The sequence below is a fragment of the Tachyglossus aculeatus genome, chromosome X1, assembly GCF_015852505.1.
Source record: "Tachyglossus aculeatus isolate mTacAcu1 chromosome X1, mTacAcu1.pri, whole genome shotgun sequence".
Taxonomy (NCBI): domain Eukaryota; kingdom Metazoa; phylum Chordata; class Mammalia; order Monotremata; family Tachyglossidae; genus Tachyglossus; species Tachyglossus aculeatus.
The window spans coordinates 9030813-9053071 of NC_052101.1; the positions used below are offsets into that span (position 1 = coordinate 9030813).

Genomic DNA, 22259 nt, shown 5'->3' on the forward strand with positions numbered 1-22259 from the left:
TTGTAGTAGGAACAGTTAGTCAGTCAATCATATTTATTGAGCACTTACTGTGTGCAGAGTGCTGTACTAAGCACTTGGAAAGTACAATTCAGCAACAGAGGCAAACCCTACCCAACAGCAGACTCACAGTCTAGAACTGGGGAGAGTGACAACAAAACAGAACAACTGAATAGGTATCAATAGCATCAATATAAACAGAATTATAGATATATGCACATCATTAATAAAATTAATAGAATAATATGTAGATATATACACAAGGGAGGGAGGGAGGGAGGGAGGGAGTCAAGGTGATTAATTCATTCATTCATTCAATCATATTTATTGAGAGCTTACTGTGTGCAGAGCACTCGACTAAGTGCTTGGGAAGTACAAACCAGCAATATATAGAGATGGTCCCTACCCAACAATGGGCTCACAGTCTAGAAGGGGTGATGGGGAGGGGAGGGGTGATGGGGAGGGGAGGAGGGTGATGGGGAGGGGAGGAGGAGCAGAGGAAAGGGGGGCTTAGTCTGGGAAAAGAGGGGAAAAGAGGGGGTTAAGATCTTTGGCTGGGTGCAGAATTTTCTGGTTCAGGCTTCTATTTTTCTTCTGAGTTATCGGTCCATCTTGCCCAGATGACTCTGAAAAGTGGGTCCTAATTGCTCTCCTGTCTCTTTCATTCATTCATTCATTCATTCATTCATTCATTCATTCAATCATATTTATTGAGCGCTTACTTTGTGCAGACCACTGTACTAAGCACTTGGGAAGTACAAGTTGGCAACATATAGAGACGGTCCCTACCCAACAGCGGGTGCCTCTGGGGTCCTGTCTTCCACCCAGAACATAGTTGGAAGGACTGTCTCTTGGACTTTGTATGACATCTGCAGCCTGAAGCATGAAAAAAAAAACTTTACCAGAGGACTGGAAGTGTATTCTTGTTCCAATCTCTAAGTACCTTGCTGTGTGGTTCACCATGGCTGGTTAGGATGAACTTAACAGACCTTAATATGCATCCCTGCTTTATTCCCTGCTGATTGGGAATGGAAAAGAGAGGCTACATCCCTACCGTGACACAACCAGGCATTCCATCTTGGAGCAAGTTGAAGACTCCGATATCATTCTCAAGACAGCCAAATTTACTATGCAATTACCAGATCTTTGTTTTCTCCCTGCTATTCCTTGATCTGGCAAGCTGGATATATCATGTCCACCGTGCTCTACTTAGATGGATGGAATTCATGGTTTCAAGATATAAGGAAGCACAGTCTCAAACAGTGCAATATGTCAGAAGACTTGGGGGAAACTGCATTATCAGAGAGATAATAACAGTAATAATTGTGGTATATGTTAAGCGCTTACTAAGTGCCAGGCACTGTACTGTACTGTACAGCAAGAAGCTGCATGGCTTAGTGGAAAGAGCATGGGCTTGGGAGTCAGAGGATGTGGGTTCTAATTCCAGCTCCACTACTTGTCTGTTGTGTGACTTTGGGCAACCCACTTCACTTCTCTGTGCCTCCGTTACCTCATCTGTATATTGGGGATTAAGACCGTAAGCCCCATATGGGACAATATGATTACCTTGTATCTACCCCAGCGCTTAAAACGGTGCTTGGTATATAGTTAAATGCTTAACAAATGCCATAATTTTCATTATTATTACTAAGCCCTGGAGTGCATACAAGCAAATTGTGTTGGACACAGTCCCTGTCCCAGGTGAGGCTCACAGTCTCCATCCCCATTTTCCCGATGAGGTAACTGAGGCCCAGAGAAGTGAAGTGACCTGCCTGTTGTCACACAGCAGACAGCCTGGCGTGCAGCAATCAACAGAGAGTCACTTCCCTTGAATAAAGGTGTCAGGAATTTGGGAGATACTAAGAGACAAGTTCAGATACAGATTCCTCATATCTTTGTGTTCACACAATGTAGCAGTAAGGACAGTATGGTTGATGGTACAGTCAGAAGCATCATCATCTTTGAAAATCAATCAATCAATCAATCAATCGTATTTATTGAGCGCTTACTATGTGCAGAGCACTGTACTAAGCGCTTGGGAAGTACAAATTGGCATCACATAGAGACAGTCCCTACCCAACAGTGGGCTCACAGTCTAAAAGGGGGAGACAGAGAACAGAACCAAACATACCAACAAAATAAAATAAGTAGGATAGAAATGTACAAGTAAAATAAATAAATAAATAAATAAATAAATAAATAGAGTAATAAATATGTACAACCATATATACATATATACAGGTGCTGTGGGGAAGGGAAGGAGGTAAGACGGGGGGATGGAGAGGGGGACGAGGGGGAGAGGAAAGAAGGGGCTCAGTCTGGGAAGGCCTCCTGGAGGAGGTGAGCTCTCAGCAGGGCCTTGAAGGGAGGAAGAGAGCTAGCTTGGCGGATGGGCAGAGGGATTGGGGGCATTCCAGGCCCGGGGGATGACGTGGGCCGGGAGTCGATGGCGGGACAGGCGAGAGCGAGGTACAGTGAGGAGATTAGTGGTGGAGGAGCGGAGGGTGCGGGCTGGGCAGTAGAAGGAGAGAAGGGAGGTGAGGTAGGAGGGGGCGAGGTGATGGACAGCCTTGAAGCCCAGGGTGAGGAGTTTCTGCCTGATGCGCAGATTGATCGGTAGCCATTGGAGGTTTTTGAGGAGGGAAGTAATATGTCCAGAGCGTTTCTGGACAAAGATAATCCGGGCAGCAGCATGAAGTATGGATTGAAGTGGAGAGAGACACGAGGATGGGAGATCAGAGAGAAGGCTAGTGCAGTAGTCCAGACGGGATAGGATGAGAGCTTGAATTAGCAGGGTAGCGGTTTGGATGGAGAGGAAAGGGCGGATCTTGGCAATGTTGCGGAGCTGAGACCGGCAGGTTTTGGTGACGGCTTGGATGTGAGGGGTGAATGAGAGAGCGGAGTCGAGGATGACACCAAGGTTGCGGGCTTGTGAGACGGGAAGGATGGTAGTGCCGTCAACAGAGATGGGAAAGTCAGGGAGAGGACAAGGTTTGGGAGGGAAGACAAGGAGCTCAGTCTTCGACATGTTGAGCTTTAGGTGGCGGGCGGACATCCAGATGGAGATGTCCTGAAGGCAGGAGGAGATGCGAGCCTGGAGGGAGGGGGAGAGAGCAGGGGCAGAGATGGAGATCTGGGTGTCATCAGCGTAGAGATGATAGTTGAAGCCGTGGGAGCGAATGAGGTCACCAAGGGAGTGAGTGTAGATTGAGAACAGAAGGGGAACAGAAAATGAAGGACAGCTATGTGTATGTGTTATGTGTGCATATATGCTAATAATATACTATTAATAATAATCATGCAGACAACCACTAATTAAAACTCTGTGCTTGCTCCCACTTTGCCATTCCAAAAACAGGTCTCAGTCTCCCTTCCTCCACCCCAATTCCAAGCACTACATTTTTGTCTACCATGAATTACCTCTCAAAAGTCTCTCCTGCCTAATTTCCGTGCTGTTTTTTTTTTTGCCAGCTCCCAGATGAGGGAGAATGAAGATGATACTTTCTGTATAGAGAGTAAACATTTATATCTGCTTGTCCCCAGGGTCTGGATAGACTCACAATCTCTGGGGAATCCACACAGCTGTTTAAAGAGAGAAAGAGCTGAGGCTTTGGCTTTTGTCCCCAGAAAGATTTGACCATGTAGATTGTAGATCAGCCGACATCTATATAGGGAGTTAGTTACTTGTTGGCTTATCATTATAACAATGCAATGGGTTTTACATATTTAGATATAAGAAACCATACTATCTAAATTCCATAAATTATCATTTTGAATGTGCCTATTAATCTAAGGGAGAGTAATATATTGGCTAAATCACATCATCTGAAAATCTGTCTTTTTCAGGGGACTTTTTGCAGTTAGGTTCTTGAGAGTCTCCCAGATCCTATCCTCCCAGATGCCACTTCAGCTTGTTTGTACCAACACACGACTTACACTCTCACAACCACCCATGGCACTTCTGGATGTATTGAAGTGCATAGGCTATCAAATAAGTAGATTTCCACCTGTTCATCTTTCCAGACTCTTCTTCCTACTATTTGCAAATAAGTTACTGTCTCCCTCGTTGCAATGTAGACCACCCAAACTGAAAACAGTGGCTTAACTGAATTGACATTTTTCTGAATTCTACGTTTGTTTAATCAGGATCTAAAGATTCTAGAGTTGACAAGAATGAACCGAGTGTTCAATGAATGACTCCCGACCCTTTAATAATAATGATAATGAAAATTAAAATCACTTTTAGCGTGTGCTTACTATGTACTAAGCACTGGGACAGATTCAGAGTTATGAAGCCCACTGTTGGGTAGGGATTGTCTCTATATGTTGCCAATTTGTACTTCCCAAGCGCTTAGTACAGTGCTCTGCACACAGTAAGCGCTCAATAAATACGATTGATGATGATCAGTCCTGTGCTCTTTCCACTAGACCACTAAAAACCTTCTAGACCTTTAAATTACTGAGCCACAAAACCTTGAATTATCTCTGTTTGAGTCTAAGCTACCAGTATTGCCTTCCAATTTCATTTTGTGTTTGCATAATCCAAACGTCATTGAAGATCGCATATGAATAAAGACCTTTGACCGTAAAACTGCATCCTTTTAGTTATTTTTTATGAAAAGATTTACTTAGCAATTGGGTTTCTGGCACGTGAGCACAAAGGTGTTTCTTTAAAATCTTTCTGAGCTGATTTAACTGACATCTGAGAAATGAGACAGTAAATCATCTTTTAGAGGATGAGGCCCCCGATGGAAAAATACATATGACTATCATAGTCGTAAATTTTCCTAACGCTGAGATTAAACATGATCATGACAAGTCCCTTTGGTCCGAATCTGATACTCAAAAATGTTGGTATCAAAAAGTGCTGATGTAGCCTAAATGCTGAAACTTCACTAGTCTTAGTTTGCTAGTCTAAGGGTTTTACAGTTTCTAAAATAAAAATCTTTACCCAAAACACCATGAAAATAAACAATTTTACTACACTTGGAAGGTGAGAATCAAAGGACTTTCCAGAAATGGGGGAATATTACACTACGGACTAATTTTATTCATCATAACTATACTAAGTTATAGAAGCAGCGTGGCTTAGTGGAAAGAGCCCGGGATTGGGAGTCAGAGGTCATGGGTTCTAATTCCAGCTCCGCCACTTGTCAGCTGTGTGACTTTGGGCAAGTCACTTCATTTCTCTGTGCCTCAGTTACCTCACCTGTAAAATAGGGATTAAGACTGTGAGCCCCTTGTGGGACAACCTGATCACCTTGTACTTCCTCCCCACCCCAGTGCTTAGAACAGTGCTTGGAACATAGTAAGTGCTTAACAGATACCATCATTATTATTAATATTATTATAGTTATACAGGGAAGCAGCATGTACTAATGGAAAGAGCATGAGCCTGAAAGTCACAGGACCTGGGTTATGATCCTGGCTTCCCCACCTGAGTGCTGTTTGACCTTGGGCAAGCCAGTTAACTGCTCTGTGCCTGTTTCCTCATCTGTAAAATGGAGATTTAATATCTATTCTCCTTCCTTCTTAGATTGTGAGCTCCATATGGGACAGGAACTGTGTCTAATTTTGTTAACCTTGGTCTATCCCAGTGCTTAGAACGGTGCTTGACACATAGAAAGAGCTTAACAAATACTGTAATAATAATAACAAAGATAGAAAATGTGGAGAGGGAAAAATCCACATTTTTAAAGGCCATTTAAAGAAAATGTTTTCATTTGACCTCGATACCTCAAAGTATATATCCTATTTGCTTCCCCATTTTGGAATGGTTAATTTTCACAAATGGTGAACCTTGAAGCAGTGTAGGTGTCATAGAGAGACGTGATTGCCCCTGGGAAATGAGGCTGGCTTGCTCAACTCTGGTTATTTGGAATTCTGTGCATGTACAAAAACTTAGGGGAGTTTTCAACAGTGTCACAGGGCCTTTGATCCTGTCTGATCTTTTGTGTTGATCGATCAATCAACGGAATTTATTAAGCACCTACTGTCTGCAGAACATTGTACTAAGCATGGGAATGAATACAGTAGAATTAGTAGATGTGATTTCTGCCCTAAACGAACTTACAGACCCTAAAGTATATTACCGGTAGAAGAAAGAAGGGGTGGTTATTATTAAGTGCCGTCGAGTCGTTTCCAATTCATAGCGACTCCTTGGATATACTTTCTCCAGAATGTCCTGTCCTCTACCACAGTCCACAACCTTTCTAATGGTTCTTCCATTATTGTTGTTCATTCATTCGATTGTATTTAATGAGCGCTTACTGTGTGTAGAGCACTGTACTAAGTGCTTAAAACGTGATCCTGACCTCAACATGATATGGTTACAGTCTCTCTCGACATGGTTATGGTCTCTATCCACCTAGCTGCCAGTCTGCCTCTTCCACGTTTTCACTGGACTTTTCCTAGCATTAGTGTCTTCTCCAGAGACTCAGTCCTCTTGATGATGTGTCCAAAATATGCTAATCTAAGTTGAGTCATTTGGCCTTCCAGAGACCACTTTGGTTTAATTTGCTCCAAAATCATGTTTCATGTAAAATAGAAAATGTGGACAGAGATTAAAGGGGAGATTAGTGCTTAAGAAATAATGCATGGAAGATTTATGGGAGACTGTGAGTCTTAAATGCAAGATAGTGTGGGACTGGCAATTGATGGAATAGATGGAGAGGAGATGAGAAGTTGATAGGTGAAGGTCCCCTGGAAGAAATAATGACTTGATGTGCGATACTGATACAGATGGCCTTTGAGGCAGTATTCCTGTCGAGCAATTCTGACTCAACTGAAAAGATTCGGCCTAGGCAAAATTAAGGTTGACGTTTGTGGATCATTCTAGAGGGTCCTAGAGAGTGGAAGGATCTATGCTACACTAAATTTGAGCATCCCATTGGTAGCAGCCTCTGCCGGCAAGAGCGATTCGCTGTTCTCAAGATGTCATTTTGCGAGTCCAGTTTATACATCTTATTTTTCTCTTCCTTTTTCTTCTAGCCCAAGCTACCTACAAGCTGCAAGTGACGTGCCTGGTGGTCACGTCCTGGAAACCTCAGCAAACTACAACTCCCCTAAATTCCGATCAAGAAATCAGAGCTATATGAGGGCAGTGAGCTTGCTCAGTCAGGCCAGCTGTGTCAGTCAGGTTTGAATTCCCTTTTTCTTCTTTTTTTCCCTTGAACTCTTCTTTTTCCTTGACCTCTCCTCATCCAGGTTCCAAATAGCCAATTTGCTAAACATCTATTTTCAGCCTCTGTTTTACTTTGTGTCGCTTCCAGTTATGTCTGCTCGATCTGATATTATTTGTGGAAAAGTTTGTTTTCACTGAATGATTTTAAGAATTCTAATCATTTACAAGAGGAGTTCTCTTCCTAACTTCTTGCACTATGAGGGCACATGTTCATTTCTCACTTTCACCAAATTCAAATATTGGTGAAATTTCTACTGCTGATAAGAAGACACAGGACTTTCCTGTGACCCTGACATTTTTGAAAAGGTGACCGTGTGTTCTTGAATGTGTGTGAATGTGAAAATGGATTTATGGGTTGACTTTGTGAGGTCATTTTGGCCATACTTCTATATATGTCGTTTGTATCTTTCTGGCCCATGTGCAGGCATAAGAAAAACAGCCATGTTGCCTAGAGACCCATTATTCTTCCTAATGGATTAGACAACTATAGGTTTTTTCATTCTTGCTGGTGGAAAGATGAAAATCAAGTCCCCTAAGTACTAATTTCCTCATTTGCCATTTCTGAATGAATTCAGTCATACTATAGTCTTGCAAGGTACTCCACTGCTTTGGGTCTTTCTGGTAAGCAGGAATTCAAAACAGAAACAAACTAAGGAAATCAAACTAGAATTCTCTTCTAGAGTAAGGTAAAAGAATGCTCAAGGATTTACCACTTGAACGATGAAGGAACTTTTATTCATGGACCTTTGCCTTTAGGCATAAGATAAAGCACCAAGCAAACACATATCCTCATGGAGAATCTGGCTCATTTTTCTAAAAAGGCACTTGGAAGTAAACTGATGGATTGTCTCTTCTTTTAATACTGGAAATGAGAGAAATTTTCCGACCACATTTCACATTTAAAGGACAGTTTTTGCCAGGGTTTGGAATAGGGCATTTGATTTTCCGATTAATCGTTTCTTTGAAAATGCCCTTAAGTCATTTCATGAAGATTATAATTCATTGTTTTAACTAGGAAGGTCTGTCAAGTAATGACATCTTTTCAAACTTAGGGTATGCAGCAGGTATATTTTTCTCACTGGGTATCATGAAGATGTTTCATTGGAGTATTGTGATTATGTATTTTCCCTAAGACTTAATATAAAACTGTTCACTTCTGCAGTGGGCAGAAATTAGAGATGCCACAGAACTAATTCTGTTGGACCAAAAACTGCAACATCTCTAATTCACCTAGTGCCATTTGAAAATTTAGCCCTTTGAGAGCGAAGGACTTCATAAAGATATATTATTTGTCTGATGCTTGTGTACTTTACGGGAAATCCTTGAGTAACTGTTTCCCAACTCCAATGATCACTCAGTGCCAGTTTGCATTAATTCTTCTGAAGATGAAAGGCCACGAGATTGCTGGGTTTGCTCCAATGGTTGAAATCCAGTTTAAATGTTTCAGAGTTGAATGGAGGGCAAAATTCAAACAAGTAATACCTCAATTGCTTTATGTCATTTATCCCAGATGAGTGAAGCAGAGTTAAATGGGCAGTTTGAATCAGTGTGTGAATCCGTCTTTAGTGAAGTTGAATCTCAGGCAATGGATGCCCTTGACCTCCCAGGATGCTTCCGGACGAGAAGTCACAGTTACCTGCGAGCCATTCAAGCTGGTTATTCCCAAGATGATGAATGTATCCCTGCAATGACATCTTCCAATATCACCTCTACTATCAGGTCAACCACGGGTGAGAAAGAGTTTCTGCTCTATCTGTTGCAATCTTGCATTCATCCTCCATTTCTCTGGAGGCTCTTTGAGGGCACAAACTCTGCCTCTTACTTCTAGAGTATGTTCTCAAGCTTCTAGTGCAGTGTTCTGCACAAAGCAGATGCTCAATAAATGGCCTTGGTGATGATGATGATGATAATGACCATTTTCCATATGATAGAAGGGAGAAAATGCATCCTAAAACAGTTACTCTTTTCCTTGTCCATTCCTATGAAGGCTACCTATCTATCAATCAATCAAACAATCAATTGTAATTATATACCATTTGCACTGTAATAAATGCTTGGGAGCATCCAATACAGGAAGCTTCACCCTTACTTGAAAATACCATCCAAAAAAGCTCCATTGTTCTCATGTTTACCCACAAGATACTGAATCAGTTTGGATGATGATGGTGGTGGTATTTGGTAAGTGCTTACTATGTGCCAAGAACTGTTCTAAGCACTTGGGTAAATATAAGGTTATCAGGTTGTCCCATGTGGAGCTCACAGTCTTAATCCCCCTTTTACAGATGAGGTAACTGAGGCACAGAGAAGCAAAATGACCTGCCCAAAATCATACAGCTAACAAGTGGCAGAGCCAGGATTAGAACCCACGACCCCTAACTCCCAAGCCCGTGCTCTTGACACTAAGCCACACTGCTTCTCAGCCACGCTGGATGGATTTTGAGAATACCCACTGATGAGTTTGCAAAACTACTTTGAGGGATCCCTTCCTTAAAGAAGGATTTATAAAGAGCCTGCATCATGTGGCGTGTCCTTCCTTGATTAAACATTTTCCAATACCTTTTCTTAACAGACTAACTAGAAGAATGAAGAAGCTTGTCCATCTCTAGCCCTTTCACAGATAATTGTCAGGAATGTCCTTACTGAGGGGATCACGTCTATAAATATAATATGAATGAGACCTAAGGACTTAGATTCATGGCTCTTTCTTATTCTGGTGGTTCTATTGTCTGTGAATATGCAGGAGAGTGAGAAAGCCATAAAATATTCAGAGAAGTCAGTTTATGCCCAGAAGAGTTTTGAGATAAAGGAAAATTAAACCTAGGCAACAACTTTTCATTTTACATACCAGAGAGCACTTGGGCCCTAAACTCAGCAAGTGATATTCAATGAACTGAAACTCCCGCCCTTGATGCTTATGAAGACTCAGAAAGTTACTGGACTGACCTCAGAACGTGTCAGGGGAGTGAAAACCCCTTGGCTGGCTCACAGTCAGATAGACGAGAGAAAATCCCGAAGCTTAGGAGGACTCTGTTGAAGGACGAAAACAAAAAACTATATCTTGCCCCCAATGTTGGCACATCAAAACTTCAGGTTTTGCCCTATAACCAGGGGATGGGGATTAGGGAAAGAAACAGAAACAGACTCAGTCTATCCCTGAATCAATCAATCAATCAGTAGTATTAATTATTATTAATAATAACTATTATTATTATTATGGTATTTGTTAAGTGCTTACTATGTGCCAGGCACTGTACTAAGTGCTGGGGTAGATACAAGCAAAGTGGGTTGGACACAGTCCCTGTCCCACGTGGGGCTCCTAGTCTCCATCCCCATTTTATAGAGGAGGTAACTGAGGCATAGAGAAATAAAGTGACTTGCCCAAGGTCACACAACAGGCAAGTGGCAGAGCTGGGATTCGAACCCATGACCTTCTGACTCCCAGGACCGGGCTCTATCCACAAGGTCATGCTGCTTCTTGCCTACTTTCTCACCTGCTTAAGCATCTACTATGTGCAGAACTGTGTTAAGCCCTTGGGAGAGTACAGTGGGAGAGAAAAATGGTAAAAACAAAACTGGAAAGAAGAGGAAAATGGGCATAAATCTGATCTATCTGTGTGAGTCAGAGTATAGCCGGCGGTGCAAGAGGGACCCCCGCCTGACTACAAAACCAGGCCAACTGAAGAAGAGTCTTCCTCTGTAAACCTGAGATCCGGTGGGAGAGAAAACCCAACTTTCAGGGGCAGAAAGAGAACACCGATCCCCTCGATGAATACAGAGCCAGCCAAGATAGTTGAATCAATCACTCACTCAATCAATCAATCACATTTATTGAGCACTTCCTGTGTGCGGAGCTCTGTACTAAGTACTTGGGAGAATACAGTACGACAAAGTTGGTAGACACATTCTGGGCCCACAACGAGCTCAGAGCCTAGAGGGGGAGACAGACATTAACAGAAATAAATTGCAGATATCTACCTAAGTGCTGTGGGGCTCAGGGAGGGGTGAAGAGAGAGAGCAAGTCAGGGTGACGCAGAAGGGAGTGAGGAAAGAAGAAATGAGGGCATAGTCAGGGAAGGCCTCTTTGAAGCGAGCCTTCAGGAAGGCTTTGAAGGTAAGGAGAGTAATTTTCTGTCAAATATGAAGAAAGAGGGTGTTTCAGGCCAGAGGCAGGATGTGGGCAAGAGGTTGGTGGCGAGATAGATGGGATCGAGGCCCAGTGAGTAGGTTGGCTTTGGTGAAGCCCCATCTCAGCAACTATGCCAGTGACATCGAGTCACCCCAAAACCTAACAGCCCCAGGGCCTAGGGGGCAAATCGCAGCTGCAATCCTGAAGCTACATTTTCTATGTATCATCTTTTCAGACTCTTCTTCCACCGAGTTGTAAATTACTATATGTCTGTCCCCCCTACAAGGTTGTAAGATCATTGAGGGTAGGGTTTGTAGCTTCTAACGATTATAAAGCAATCAATCGATCAGTGATATTTATTGAGTGCTTACTGTGTGCAGAACACTGGACTAGTGCTTGGGAGAGTACAGTACGACAGAGTTCATAGGAATATTCTCTGCCCACAAAGAGTCTTGAGGGATCTCAGATAGTCTCCCCTTCCCCAGATTATATTCTTCTTGGAGATAGGGCACCATTGAGAGGTTGGATAGAATGGATTTCACAGTCTTAGCCTGAAAGAATTAGTTCTGCCATAAGGTGGGTTTTCAAAATACATTTTGAATAGCGCAGATGGCAGAATTAAGGAACTTTTCCCCATTGACACACAACCGGAAAGAACAGAGTGCAATCCTGGAAAAAAACAGTTGTGTACATGAGCACAGTGTTAGTTAAAGAGTGGACAATATAATGTGGGTTCTTCAAGAACACAAACTCTGCATTACTGGAGAACCGACTGTACTGACAAAAAATATGATTCGTATTTATTGAGTGCTTAATGTGTGCAGAGCACTGTACTAAGCGCTTGGGAAGTACAAGTCGGCAACATTTAGAGGCGGTCCCTACCCAACAAAGGGCTCACAGTCTAGAAGGGGGGTATGATTCTTTTGCCAACTGAGTTTGCTCTGCTTAAATGAAAAGCTATAAGTTTTTCCCTCTTTTTTGAATCTGAATCAACTTTATTGAATCTCAGTCAAAGCTGCAAGAAGCAGCGTGGCTCAGTGAAAAGGGCCCGGGCTTGGGAGTCAGAGGTCATGGGTTCTAATCCAGGCTCTGCCACTTGTCAGCTGTGCGACTTTGGGCAAGTCCCTTAACTTCTCTGTGCCTCAGTTACCTCATCTGAATATGGGGATTAAGACTGTGAGCCCCACATGGTACAACCTGATCACCTTGTATCCCCCCCTAGCACTTAGAACAGTGCATGTAGTAAGCACTTAACAAATACCATCATCATTATTATTATTATTAACTTTCCTCAAGGCATAATCTCAGAGCAATTACTTGGCCAGCAAGAATAAAAACAAAGAGCATTTTTAAATAGAAATTATCCTGAAAACCACACACAAAAACAATTTAAAAGTGGGTTTAGAAAGAATGATATTGTACTGAATTTCATGTGAAATGGAAATTATCCTAAATACCGTGCACAAAAGCAATTTAAGAAGGGGTTTAGATTGATATTGTACTGAATATAAAAGCATAGAAAAATCTAGTTATTGTCTCTCTTAAGGCCTGTCAAGCTATTATTCTTTCTGAAGCTCTTAACGAAGAGTTCTAAACACAGATGGCAGTCAATAAATACTACTGACTCATAGTGTACTCCTCTCTATCTCAATGTCTGTCTCCCCCCTTCTAGACTGTGAGCCTGTTGTTGGGTAGGGATTATCTCTATTTGTTGCTGAATTATACTTTCCAAGAGCTTATTGCAGTGCTCTGCACACAGTAAGCGCTCAGTAAATACGATTGAATGAATGAGAAGTGCTTGGGAAAATATGCTAGGGGAGGTAGGTGTGATACTTACCTTCAATAAGGATACAACCCAGGGAGGTGATCACACCTTCTGACACTTGTGATGTCATCCCCTTGACATTCAAAAAAAAAGGAAACAGAATTGGAAGGGCATCAGAACAACTTGGTCTTTCCAAAAGCAGAATTAAGAAACCTCATGAGATTGAGGGATATTTTTAAAGGAGGAAACAGAGGAGAGTGGTGGTATATTAAGTCGATACTTTTCAAGGCCTCATGGGCGTCGTGAGAGAAGGCATATAATCAGAAGTGGGTGAAGGAAACAAAGGAAACACTCAGGAAGAAATGCGTGGTTGTTACTATAAATACTTGAATTTGGTAGGAACTTCTATGTGAAACTAATAATTTAAAGGCTAACACATTGCTAGTCACTTGGGTTTTACTTCATGGTATAAAACATGCATCCGGTGAAAGAAAATTCTTGCTTAAAAAGGAATGGAAATTAAGGCTTCTTAGTTTTTCCTGTCATACCCACCAGGTGTTGGTATTTTTGTTTTCGTTTGCTTGTTCTTAATGGTATTTGTTAAGTGCTTGCTAAGTACAAGGCACTTTACTAAGCTGTGGGGTAGATGCAAGATAATCAGGTTGGACACAGTCCCTGTCCTACAGAGGGCTCCCAGTCTTAATCCCCAGTCTTTAGATGAGGTAACTGAGGCTTAGAGAAGTTAGGTGACTTGCCCAAGGTCACACGGCAGACAAGCGGCAGAGCCAGGAATAGAACTCAAATTCTCTGACTCCCCCACTTTCCACTAGGCCATGCTGCTTCCCAAAAAGAGTTGCTGTGAAATGAAGTATGAATTTCTTACTCCACTTTGTAGCCTTTGGAAAATATGGCTCACATGATGATTCGTTATGAGGAAGAAATAGTACACATTTTACAAAAATTAAAATTGCAGCCTGCAAATTATGTGCAAAGCAAAAAAAAAAAAAAAAGTATCTGGTTAAATTTCATCATTACTTTATTTAGTACAAGTTGGCAACATATAGAGACGGTCCCTACTCAACAGTGGGCTCACAGTCTGGAAGGGGGAGACAGAGAACAAAATGAAACATATTAACATATTAACAAAATAAAATAAATAGAATAGATATGTACAAGTAAAATAAATAAATAGAGTAATAACTATGTACAAACATATATACATATATACAGGTGCTGTGGGGAAGGGAAGGAGGTAAGGCTGGGGGGATGGAGAGGGGGAGGAGTCACTTAACTTCTCTGAGCCTCAGTTGCCGCATCTGGAAAATGGGGATTAAGACTGTGAGCCCCACGTGGGACAAGCTGATCACCTTGTATCCCCCCCAGCACTTAGAACAGTGCTCTGCACATAGTAAGTGCTTAACAAATGCCATCATTATTATTATTATTATTATCTCTTCAGAAAGGTCAACTAATCTCTCAGTTGTAGGGGAAAAGGTTTCTATTTTCTATTTTGAATGGGGTACGTGTAATAAAAAATGCAAAATTGCAAAATTGTGGAAATACAAATTGGGGATTTTAAAAATGTATTTGCCTGGTTGGGCAAAAAAAAGCAGTTATTATATTTGTGCTGCACTCTCACGGAAACAGTGTAGAGACTATTCCAAAATGTCCATCGTTTTCAAGAATGACACATTCCACTACTAAAAATTAAGCCTTATTCTACCCCATTTTGAAATTATCGTCACTCATTCAATCATATTTATTGAGCACTTACCGTGTGCAGAGCACTATACTGAGTGCTTGGAAAGTACAATTCAGAAATAGAGAGAGACAGTCCCTGCCCACAATGGGTTCACAGTCTAGATGGGGGTAGACAGACATCAGAACAAGTCAACAGGCATCAATATAAATAAATAGGGTTGTAGATATATACACATCAAAACAAGAAAGCAGGCAGTAATATAAATAAATAGAATGGTAGCTATGTACATATATAGATAAGTGCTGTGGGGCGAGAGGTAGATCAAAAGGAGGGAGCAGAGGAAAAGGGGGGCTTAGTCTGGGAAGGCCTCTTGGAGGAGGTGAGCCTTCAGAAGGGCTTTGAAGGGGGGAAGTGTGATTTTTTAGCAGATGTGAAGAGGGAGGGCATTCCAGGCCAAAGGCAGGACGTGGGACAGGGGTCAATGGCAGAACAGGCGAGAACAAGGCCCAGTGAGGAGGTGAGTGGTGGCAAAGGAGCGGAGGGTGTGGGCTGGGCTATAGAAGGAGAGAAGGGAGGTGAGGTAGGAGGGGGCGAGGCTTTGAAGCCAGTAGTGAGGAGGAGTTTCAGAAGTATCTAAATTGAGATGTGAGAACACATGAAATAAAAGGAATGGAAATTTAATCAATTTTATCCTTTATAATAAATCAATCAGCAATATTTATTGAGTGTATTTTTGTGTGCCATTCAATAGAATTAGTAGATATGATACTGCTCTCTAAAGGACTTTAGTGGGAAGCTTGAAGTGAATTGGCAACCTCTTAGAATGAACAAGAAACAAGTTCATTCCATTGATATTTTATTTCCTAAGCATACATTAGACTGTGAGCCCACTGTTGGGTAGGGACTGTCTCTATATGTTGCCAATTTGTACTTCCCAAGCGCTTAGTACAGTGCTCTGCACATAGTAAGCCCTCAATAAATACGATTGATGATGATGATGATACATACTTTGTGTTCATAAATCAACTCACCTATATGGTGAGTTATTTTATTGTCCTTCTGAGTTTGATAATCCAGAGCAATGCAGATTCTCAGTGTAAAATATTCTCTAAGGAGAAAAACCTGAATACAATACGCTTGACAAAATGACCAGAATTGAACAATAGGTGTGTCTCCAACCCATTGTTTCTTGAATTATAAAAAATACTGCATGTATCGATTAGCTGCCGGCTCATCACATGAAGTGTTTTTGAAAACATCTAACTTTCATTTCATGCCTGGTTTATTTTTCATCTTTGGAATGATTTAGATTTTCTTCTATAAGTTTGTAACCTTTCTGGTTTTCACAACAATGGAATATTATTGGTACTAGGGAGAGAATGCCTTAGAAATTAGATGGTGATGATGATTCTGCAGGTCAAGTTTTTTTAACCTTTAACCTTCATTTTCAGAAAATAATTGCAGAGAGGAGAAAGATTACAAATTAGGACAGAAAAAGCTTTTCTATGCACTTGTAACTTTAGGTGCGTTGGATTTTCAGTAACTTTGCTTCTAAAGGCTTACAATGTATCCAGGTTTTCAGGCTTGGCTATGCTATCACAACTGGGAAAAAACTTCACATTTTCACTTCACAAATTTAATGTTTATTTTTCATATCATTTGCCTTCATTTTCAGTCAATCACAACGTTTTGGAAGAAAAACACGTTCATGACAGTGGTCAACTTTTTACATATCTATGAGTCACAAAAAATGTCACCGAAAGCCACTGCAATGGCTTTTCCATTTAGAGTAGAATGCATATCATCTGGCTGATTGGAACCAAAGCATCTTCAGATTAAAAATGTTGATAACTGAATGGAATATCTTTTTTAATTAATGGTCAGGCAGACTCTAATTTGGTTCATTCATCCATATCAAAGTGAGTCCGCATAGCAAGTTGCTTGTATAATGAGCCTTATAATAATAATTCTGGAATACTAATAATAATAATGACTGTGTTATTTCTTAAGTACTTACTATGTGCTAGGCACTAAGAGCTTGGATGAATAAAAACAAATCAGGTTGGACACAGTCCCTGTCCGACATTGGGCTCACAGTCTCAAACCCCATTTTCCAGATGAGGTAACCGAAGCACAGAGAAGTGAAGTGACTTGCCCAAAGTCACACAGCAGGCAGTGGCAGAGTCAGGATTAGAATCCAGGTCCTTCTGATTCCCAGTCCCAGGCTCTAGCCACTACACCATGATGCTTCTCATGCTGAAGTTTATGCCGGGTAGTTTAAATTGTTTAATCTTTAGGCTGGGTAGCTTTTTTTAAAGTCATGTTTCATCATCTACTCAGGCGGTTTTGTTGCTTTTCCTACTCTGGTCTTAACGCATTGTTTGCCTGTTGGCATGGGGCAAAACTGTGCTCTGGACACAGTAAGTGCTCAATAAATACAATTGAATGAATGAAATGATCCTAATAATAATAATAATAATAATAATAATGGCATTTATTAAGTGCTTACTATATGCAAAGCACTGTTCTAAGTGCTGGGGAGGTTACAAGGTGATCAGGTTGTCCCACTGGGGGCTCACAGTCTAAATCCCAATTTTACCGATGAGGTAACTGAGGCACAGAGAAGTGAAGTGACTTGCCCAAAGTCACCCAGCTGACAAGTGACAGAGCCAGGATTTGAATCCGTGTCCTCTGACTCCAAAGCCTGTACTCTTTCCACCGAGCCACGCTGCTTCGGTCTCATTACCCTTTTGAATAAATGTCCATTACCGGTGCAGGGCATAATCTGGGCACTGGGAAGGAACTCATTCACTTTTTTTGACAGGATAATGTGACATTTGTTAAGTGCTTATTATGTTCCAAGCACTGTGCTAAGCGCTTGGGTAGAACAATGTATTTACTTATTTATTCATTTCTATTAATGGCTGTCTCCCCCTCTACACTGTGAGCTCATTGTGGGCAGGGAATGTGTTTGATGTTATATTGTACTCTCCCAAGTGCTTAGAGAAGCAGCGTGGCTCAGTGGAAAGAGCATGGGCTTTGGAGTCAGAGGTCATGGGTTCGAATCCCGACTCCACCACATCTGCTGTGTGACCTTGGGCAAGTCACTTAACTTCTCTGAGCCTGTTACCTCATCTGTAAAATGGGGGTGAAGACTGTGAGCCCCACATGGGACAACATGATCACCTTGTATCCCCCCCAGTGCTTAGAGCAGTGCTCTGCACATAGTAAGCGCGTAACAAATGCCATTATTATTATTATTATTACAGTGCTTTGCCCCAGTAAGCGCTCAATAAATAAGACCAATAATAATAATAATAATAATGATAATAATAATGAGCATTGTCTCAATGTTGCTGAAATGGCTGCATTCCAACCACTTCATTATCAGAAACTGGGTCCTTAAAATTTCAAGTTGACTCACAACTACAGGGAAGGTCGGAGACCAGCACAGCACAATACACTTTCCACTTTTTAGGAAGCTTTGTGTCTCATTCATTCCCCAAACACTGCCTCAGTTTTTCAAAAGTCACGCTGGCTTTCTTGAGTTAGGTTCTTACTTCCTTATATATCATAAGATAGTGTACAGCTTAGGAAGCAGAATTCAGTCATATAATTAACTTCTGCTCTTCCGATGAAGAAATAAATAAATAACAGGATTGTGGTGTAAGCTTCCCAGGGTAACGCTCATACATACCTCAGCTTTTTTCAGATTTATTGTCACTTCATATTGCTGGGCTTATTCTGTGAAATGATGCATAATCCCCTCCCTGTCTCTTTCTCTGTGTACCTCAAAAGCAACCCATCAATTCACAGCAGCCCTGGGAGGGTTGTTTTGGAAACATTCTACGACGCTTACGGCCTATTGAGTCATTAGAGTTTCTCGGGAGACCAAGGGTATATTCACCCATCATCATTCAGGTTCCTTACTTCATCCTCAAACATACTGGTGCTGAATTTATTAAACCACATTGCTTTGCTGGGTTGTGATTTTGGTGTTGGAGTCCCTTGGCACTTACTTAGACCCCGAGACAGTCAGATCTCCTCACCAAATGTCAGACTGCTGTCTCCAAATGTCCACTTAAGCTTCTTTTCCTTCTTTTCATTGTTTTTTCTGTTCTCCTTACTACAGTTATTCACCTATGCAACGGGGTGTTGGGGGTTTTATCATTTATTGTTATGTTGTACTCTCCCAAGTGCATAGTAGAGTGCCCTGCACACAGTAAGTGCTCAACAGATAATAATAATAAGAAGAATGACATTTATTAAGCACTTACTATGTGCAAAGCACTGTTCTAAGAACTGAGGAGGTTACAAGGTGATCAGGTTGTCCCACAGGGGGCTGACAGTCTTAATCCCCATTTTACAGATGAGGTAACTGAGGCACAGAGAAGTTAAATGACTTGCCCAAAGTCACACAGCTGACAATTGGCAGAGCCAGGATTAGAACCCATGACCTCTGACTCCAAAGCCCAGGCTCTTTCCACTGAGCCATGCTGCTTCTGACTGGTGGCAAGAACACCATCTGGGAATTTAGGGACCTGGGTTCTAATCCTGTGAAATGCATGCGCCTGTATATATGTTTGTACAGATTTATTACTCTATTTTACTTGGACATATTTACTATTCTATTTATTTTGCTAATGATGTGCTTCTAGCTTTACTTCTATTTATTCTGATGACTCGACACCTGTCCACATGTTTTGTTTTGTTGTCCGTCTCCCCCTTCTAGACTGTGAGCCCGTTGTCGGGTAGGGACCGTCTCTATATGTTGCCAACTTGTACTTCCCAAGCACCTAGTACAGTGCTCTGCACACAGTAAGCGCTTAATAAATACGATTGAATGAATGAATGAATGAATGAATGAATACACCAAACTCACCCCAGTTAACCAGCTCCACGCAAATCTGGGAAAGAATGCAGTTCTCTTAATTATTATTGTTGTTGTTATCATGATTATTATCATTTTTGTACATGACTAATGATAATAATGGTGTTTATGCTTACTATGTGCCAGGCACTCTACTAAAAGCTGTGATAGATACAAGATAATCAGATTCCACATGGGGTTCACAGTCTAAGTAGGAGGGAGGACGTTTACTGAATCTTATTTTTGCAGATGAGAAAACTGAGGCACAGAGAAATTAAGCCACTTGCCCAAAGTCACACTGCAGGCAAATGGCAGAGGCTGGATTAAAACCCAGGTCCTTCGACTCCCATTAATCCATGCTGCTGTGTCTTTTCACTGGACTAGTAACAGAGCTCCTAAAGACTAAAATAATGCAACAGAAGCAGATGGATTAATATGGTGACAACACAGTGTGACGGGATATACCTAAGACTGGGAATTCCACTGTCCTCACAAGCAGTATCAAAAACAGACATGGACTCTGCTAGGAGCTCTCCCATGCATTTAGTAATAATAATAATAATAATAATAATAATGGCATTTGTTAAGTGCTTACTATGTGCAAAGCACTGTTCTAAGCGCTGGGGGGATACAAGGTGATCAGGTTGTCCCACGTGGGGCTCACAGTCCTAACCCCCATTTTACAGATGAGGTAACTGAGGCCCAGAGAAGTGACTTACCCAAGGTCACACAGCGGACATGTGGCGGAGTTGGGATTAGAACCCATGACCTCTGACTCCCAAACCCGGGCTCTTTCCACTGAGCCATGCTACTTCTCTAGTACAGTGTGTTGCACACAGTAAGCGCTCAATAAATATGATTGAACGAATCCAGCCCAGACAGTAAATACGTTTATGAACTCACATAGAATTTCACCAATAGTTGAACTAAAACTGAAAAAGAACAGATGACCATCTAGGTTTCGGGAACATATAATAGTGGGAGATATAGAGGGATGAAGAGTCTATGTGTGTGTGTGTTGGTGTGCATTTAATAGTTCTATTCAGAACAGTAAAGTTCCTAGGTCTTATTGTCAATCACAAGGCAGTAATAACGTACAAACTAGATGAGAGCTTGGAGTACTCTTATTTGCAATCAATTTTTCAGGTGCTGAATCACTTGCTGCTGTTTTCTGAAGCAACATTATTACTACTTCAGGTCTTTGAGCCTCTTACCACGTGTTAGAGGGGAGCTGTTATTGCAATTTTCTTCAGGTGCCATGTGTGCAATTTCTGTGAAGGACTCACTTCCCATTGAATTTCCTTAGTACCCATTTATATAGTCAAAATACACATTTCAGAGTTTTTATTTTTCTGTGGCTACAGATTTTCTGCAGTTTCTCAAAGGCTCACTGGGGACACACTGTGAGTAATCTAAACCTGAAAAGCAGCTTTTAGCTCTCCCTGTAAATAAATAGCTTGAGATTTGGGGGCTCTGAAATTTGGGGGGCCCCGCCCTTCTCAAAAGAAGCTTTCTTTAGTTGCTGACATTCAAATTGTGGATTTTCTTGGCAAATAGGCACTGTTTTTGTACAAAGAAAAAATTTCCTTATTCACTGTCAGAAAATAATTTCTCTGCTTTATGATAGCAGTTAGAAGTCACTGAAACCTCAGATTTTCGTGAAAAGTTCCCTCCACCAACCCCCCAGACTCTTAGTTGACTGTAGGCAGGGAATGTCTACCAATTCTGTTATATTTTGCTCTCCAAACCTTTTAGTACAATGCTCTGCACACAGTAAGATTTTATAGAGAAGCTGTGTGGCTCAGTGGAAAGAGTGCAGGCTTTGGAGTCAGAGGTCATGGGTTCAAATTCCGGATCTGCCAATTGTCAGCTGTGTGACTTTGGGCAAGTCACTTAACTTCTTTGTGCCTCAGTTCCCTCATCCGTAAAATGGGGATTAAGACTGTCAGCCCCCTGTGGGACAACCTGATCACCTTGTAACCTCCCCAGCACTTAGAACAGTGCTGTGCACATAGTAAGCGCTTAATAAATGCCATTATTATTAGATAAGCAGCGTGGCTCAGTGGAAAGAGCATGGGCTTGGGAGTCAGAAGTCATGGGTTCAAATCCCAGCTCTGGCAATTGTCAGTTGTGTGACTTTGGGCAAGTTGCTTAACTTCTCTGTGCCTCAGTTACCTCACCTGTAAAATGGGGATTAAGACTGTGAGCCCCCCGTGGGACAACCTGATCACCTTATATCCTCCCCAGCACTTAGAACAGTGCTTTGCACATAGTAAGCACTAAACAAATGCCATCATTATTATTATATAGAAATATTATACAGATCCGCTATGTGTTATGTAGATTTTTATCTACTGAAATGTTGAGCTCTTTTCCAAACTCCCATTTATTGCCAGTCTTGAATCCTTCTTCCATATTGGCTTCAAAAGACCGAGGATAAATGCTTTTTAAGAACATGTGAGAAGAAGCATAATAATGTGCCAGCTGCAGCCCAGTAAATTGCCATTTTAGTCTATGCCTCAGTTACTCCGTCTTCATTCTGAGGGTGAGCTAATGGATGATTCATTGTGCAATTTCACGTCAACCTTTTCTAACATTTTGTCCCTTCCCTTGGGA

The 22259-nt window shown here is 41.5% G+C and overlaps 1 protein-coding gene across 1 annotated transcript in view; it reads left to right on the forward strand.

The window, feature by feature from the left end:
* Nucleotides 1-22259, forward strand: part of DLGAP2 (DLG associated protein 2) — a 547078-nt gene that overhangs the window by 461120 nt on the left and 63699 nt on the right. The window contains exons 6-7 of the mRNA XM_038740564.1: nt 6988-7135; nt 8691-8910. Coding sequence (XP_038596492.1) covers nt 6988-7135; nt 8691-8910 — 368 coding nt within the window. The remainder of the gene's footprint in view (nt 1-6987; nt 7136-8690; nt 8911-22259) is intronic.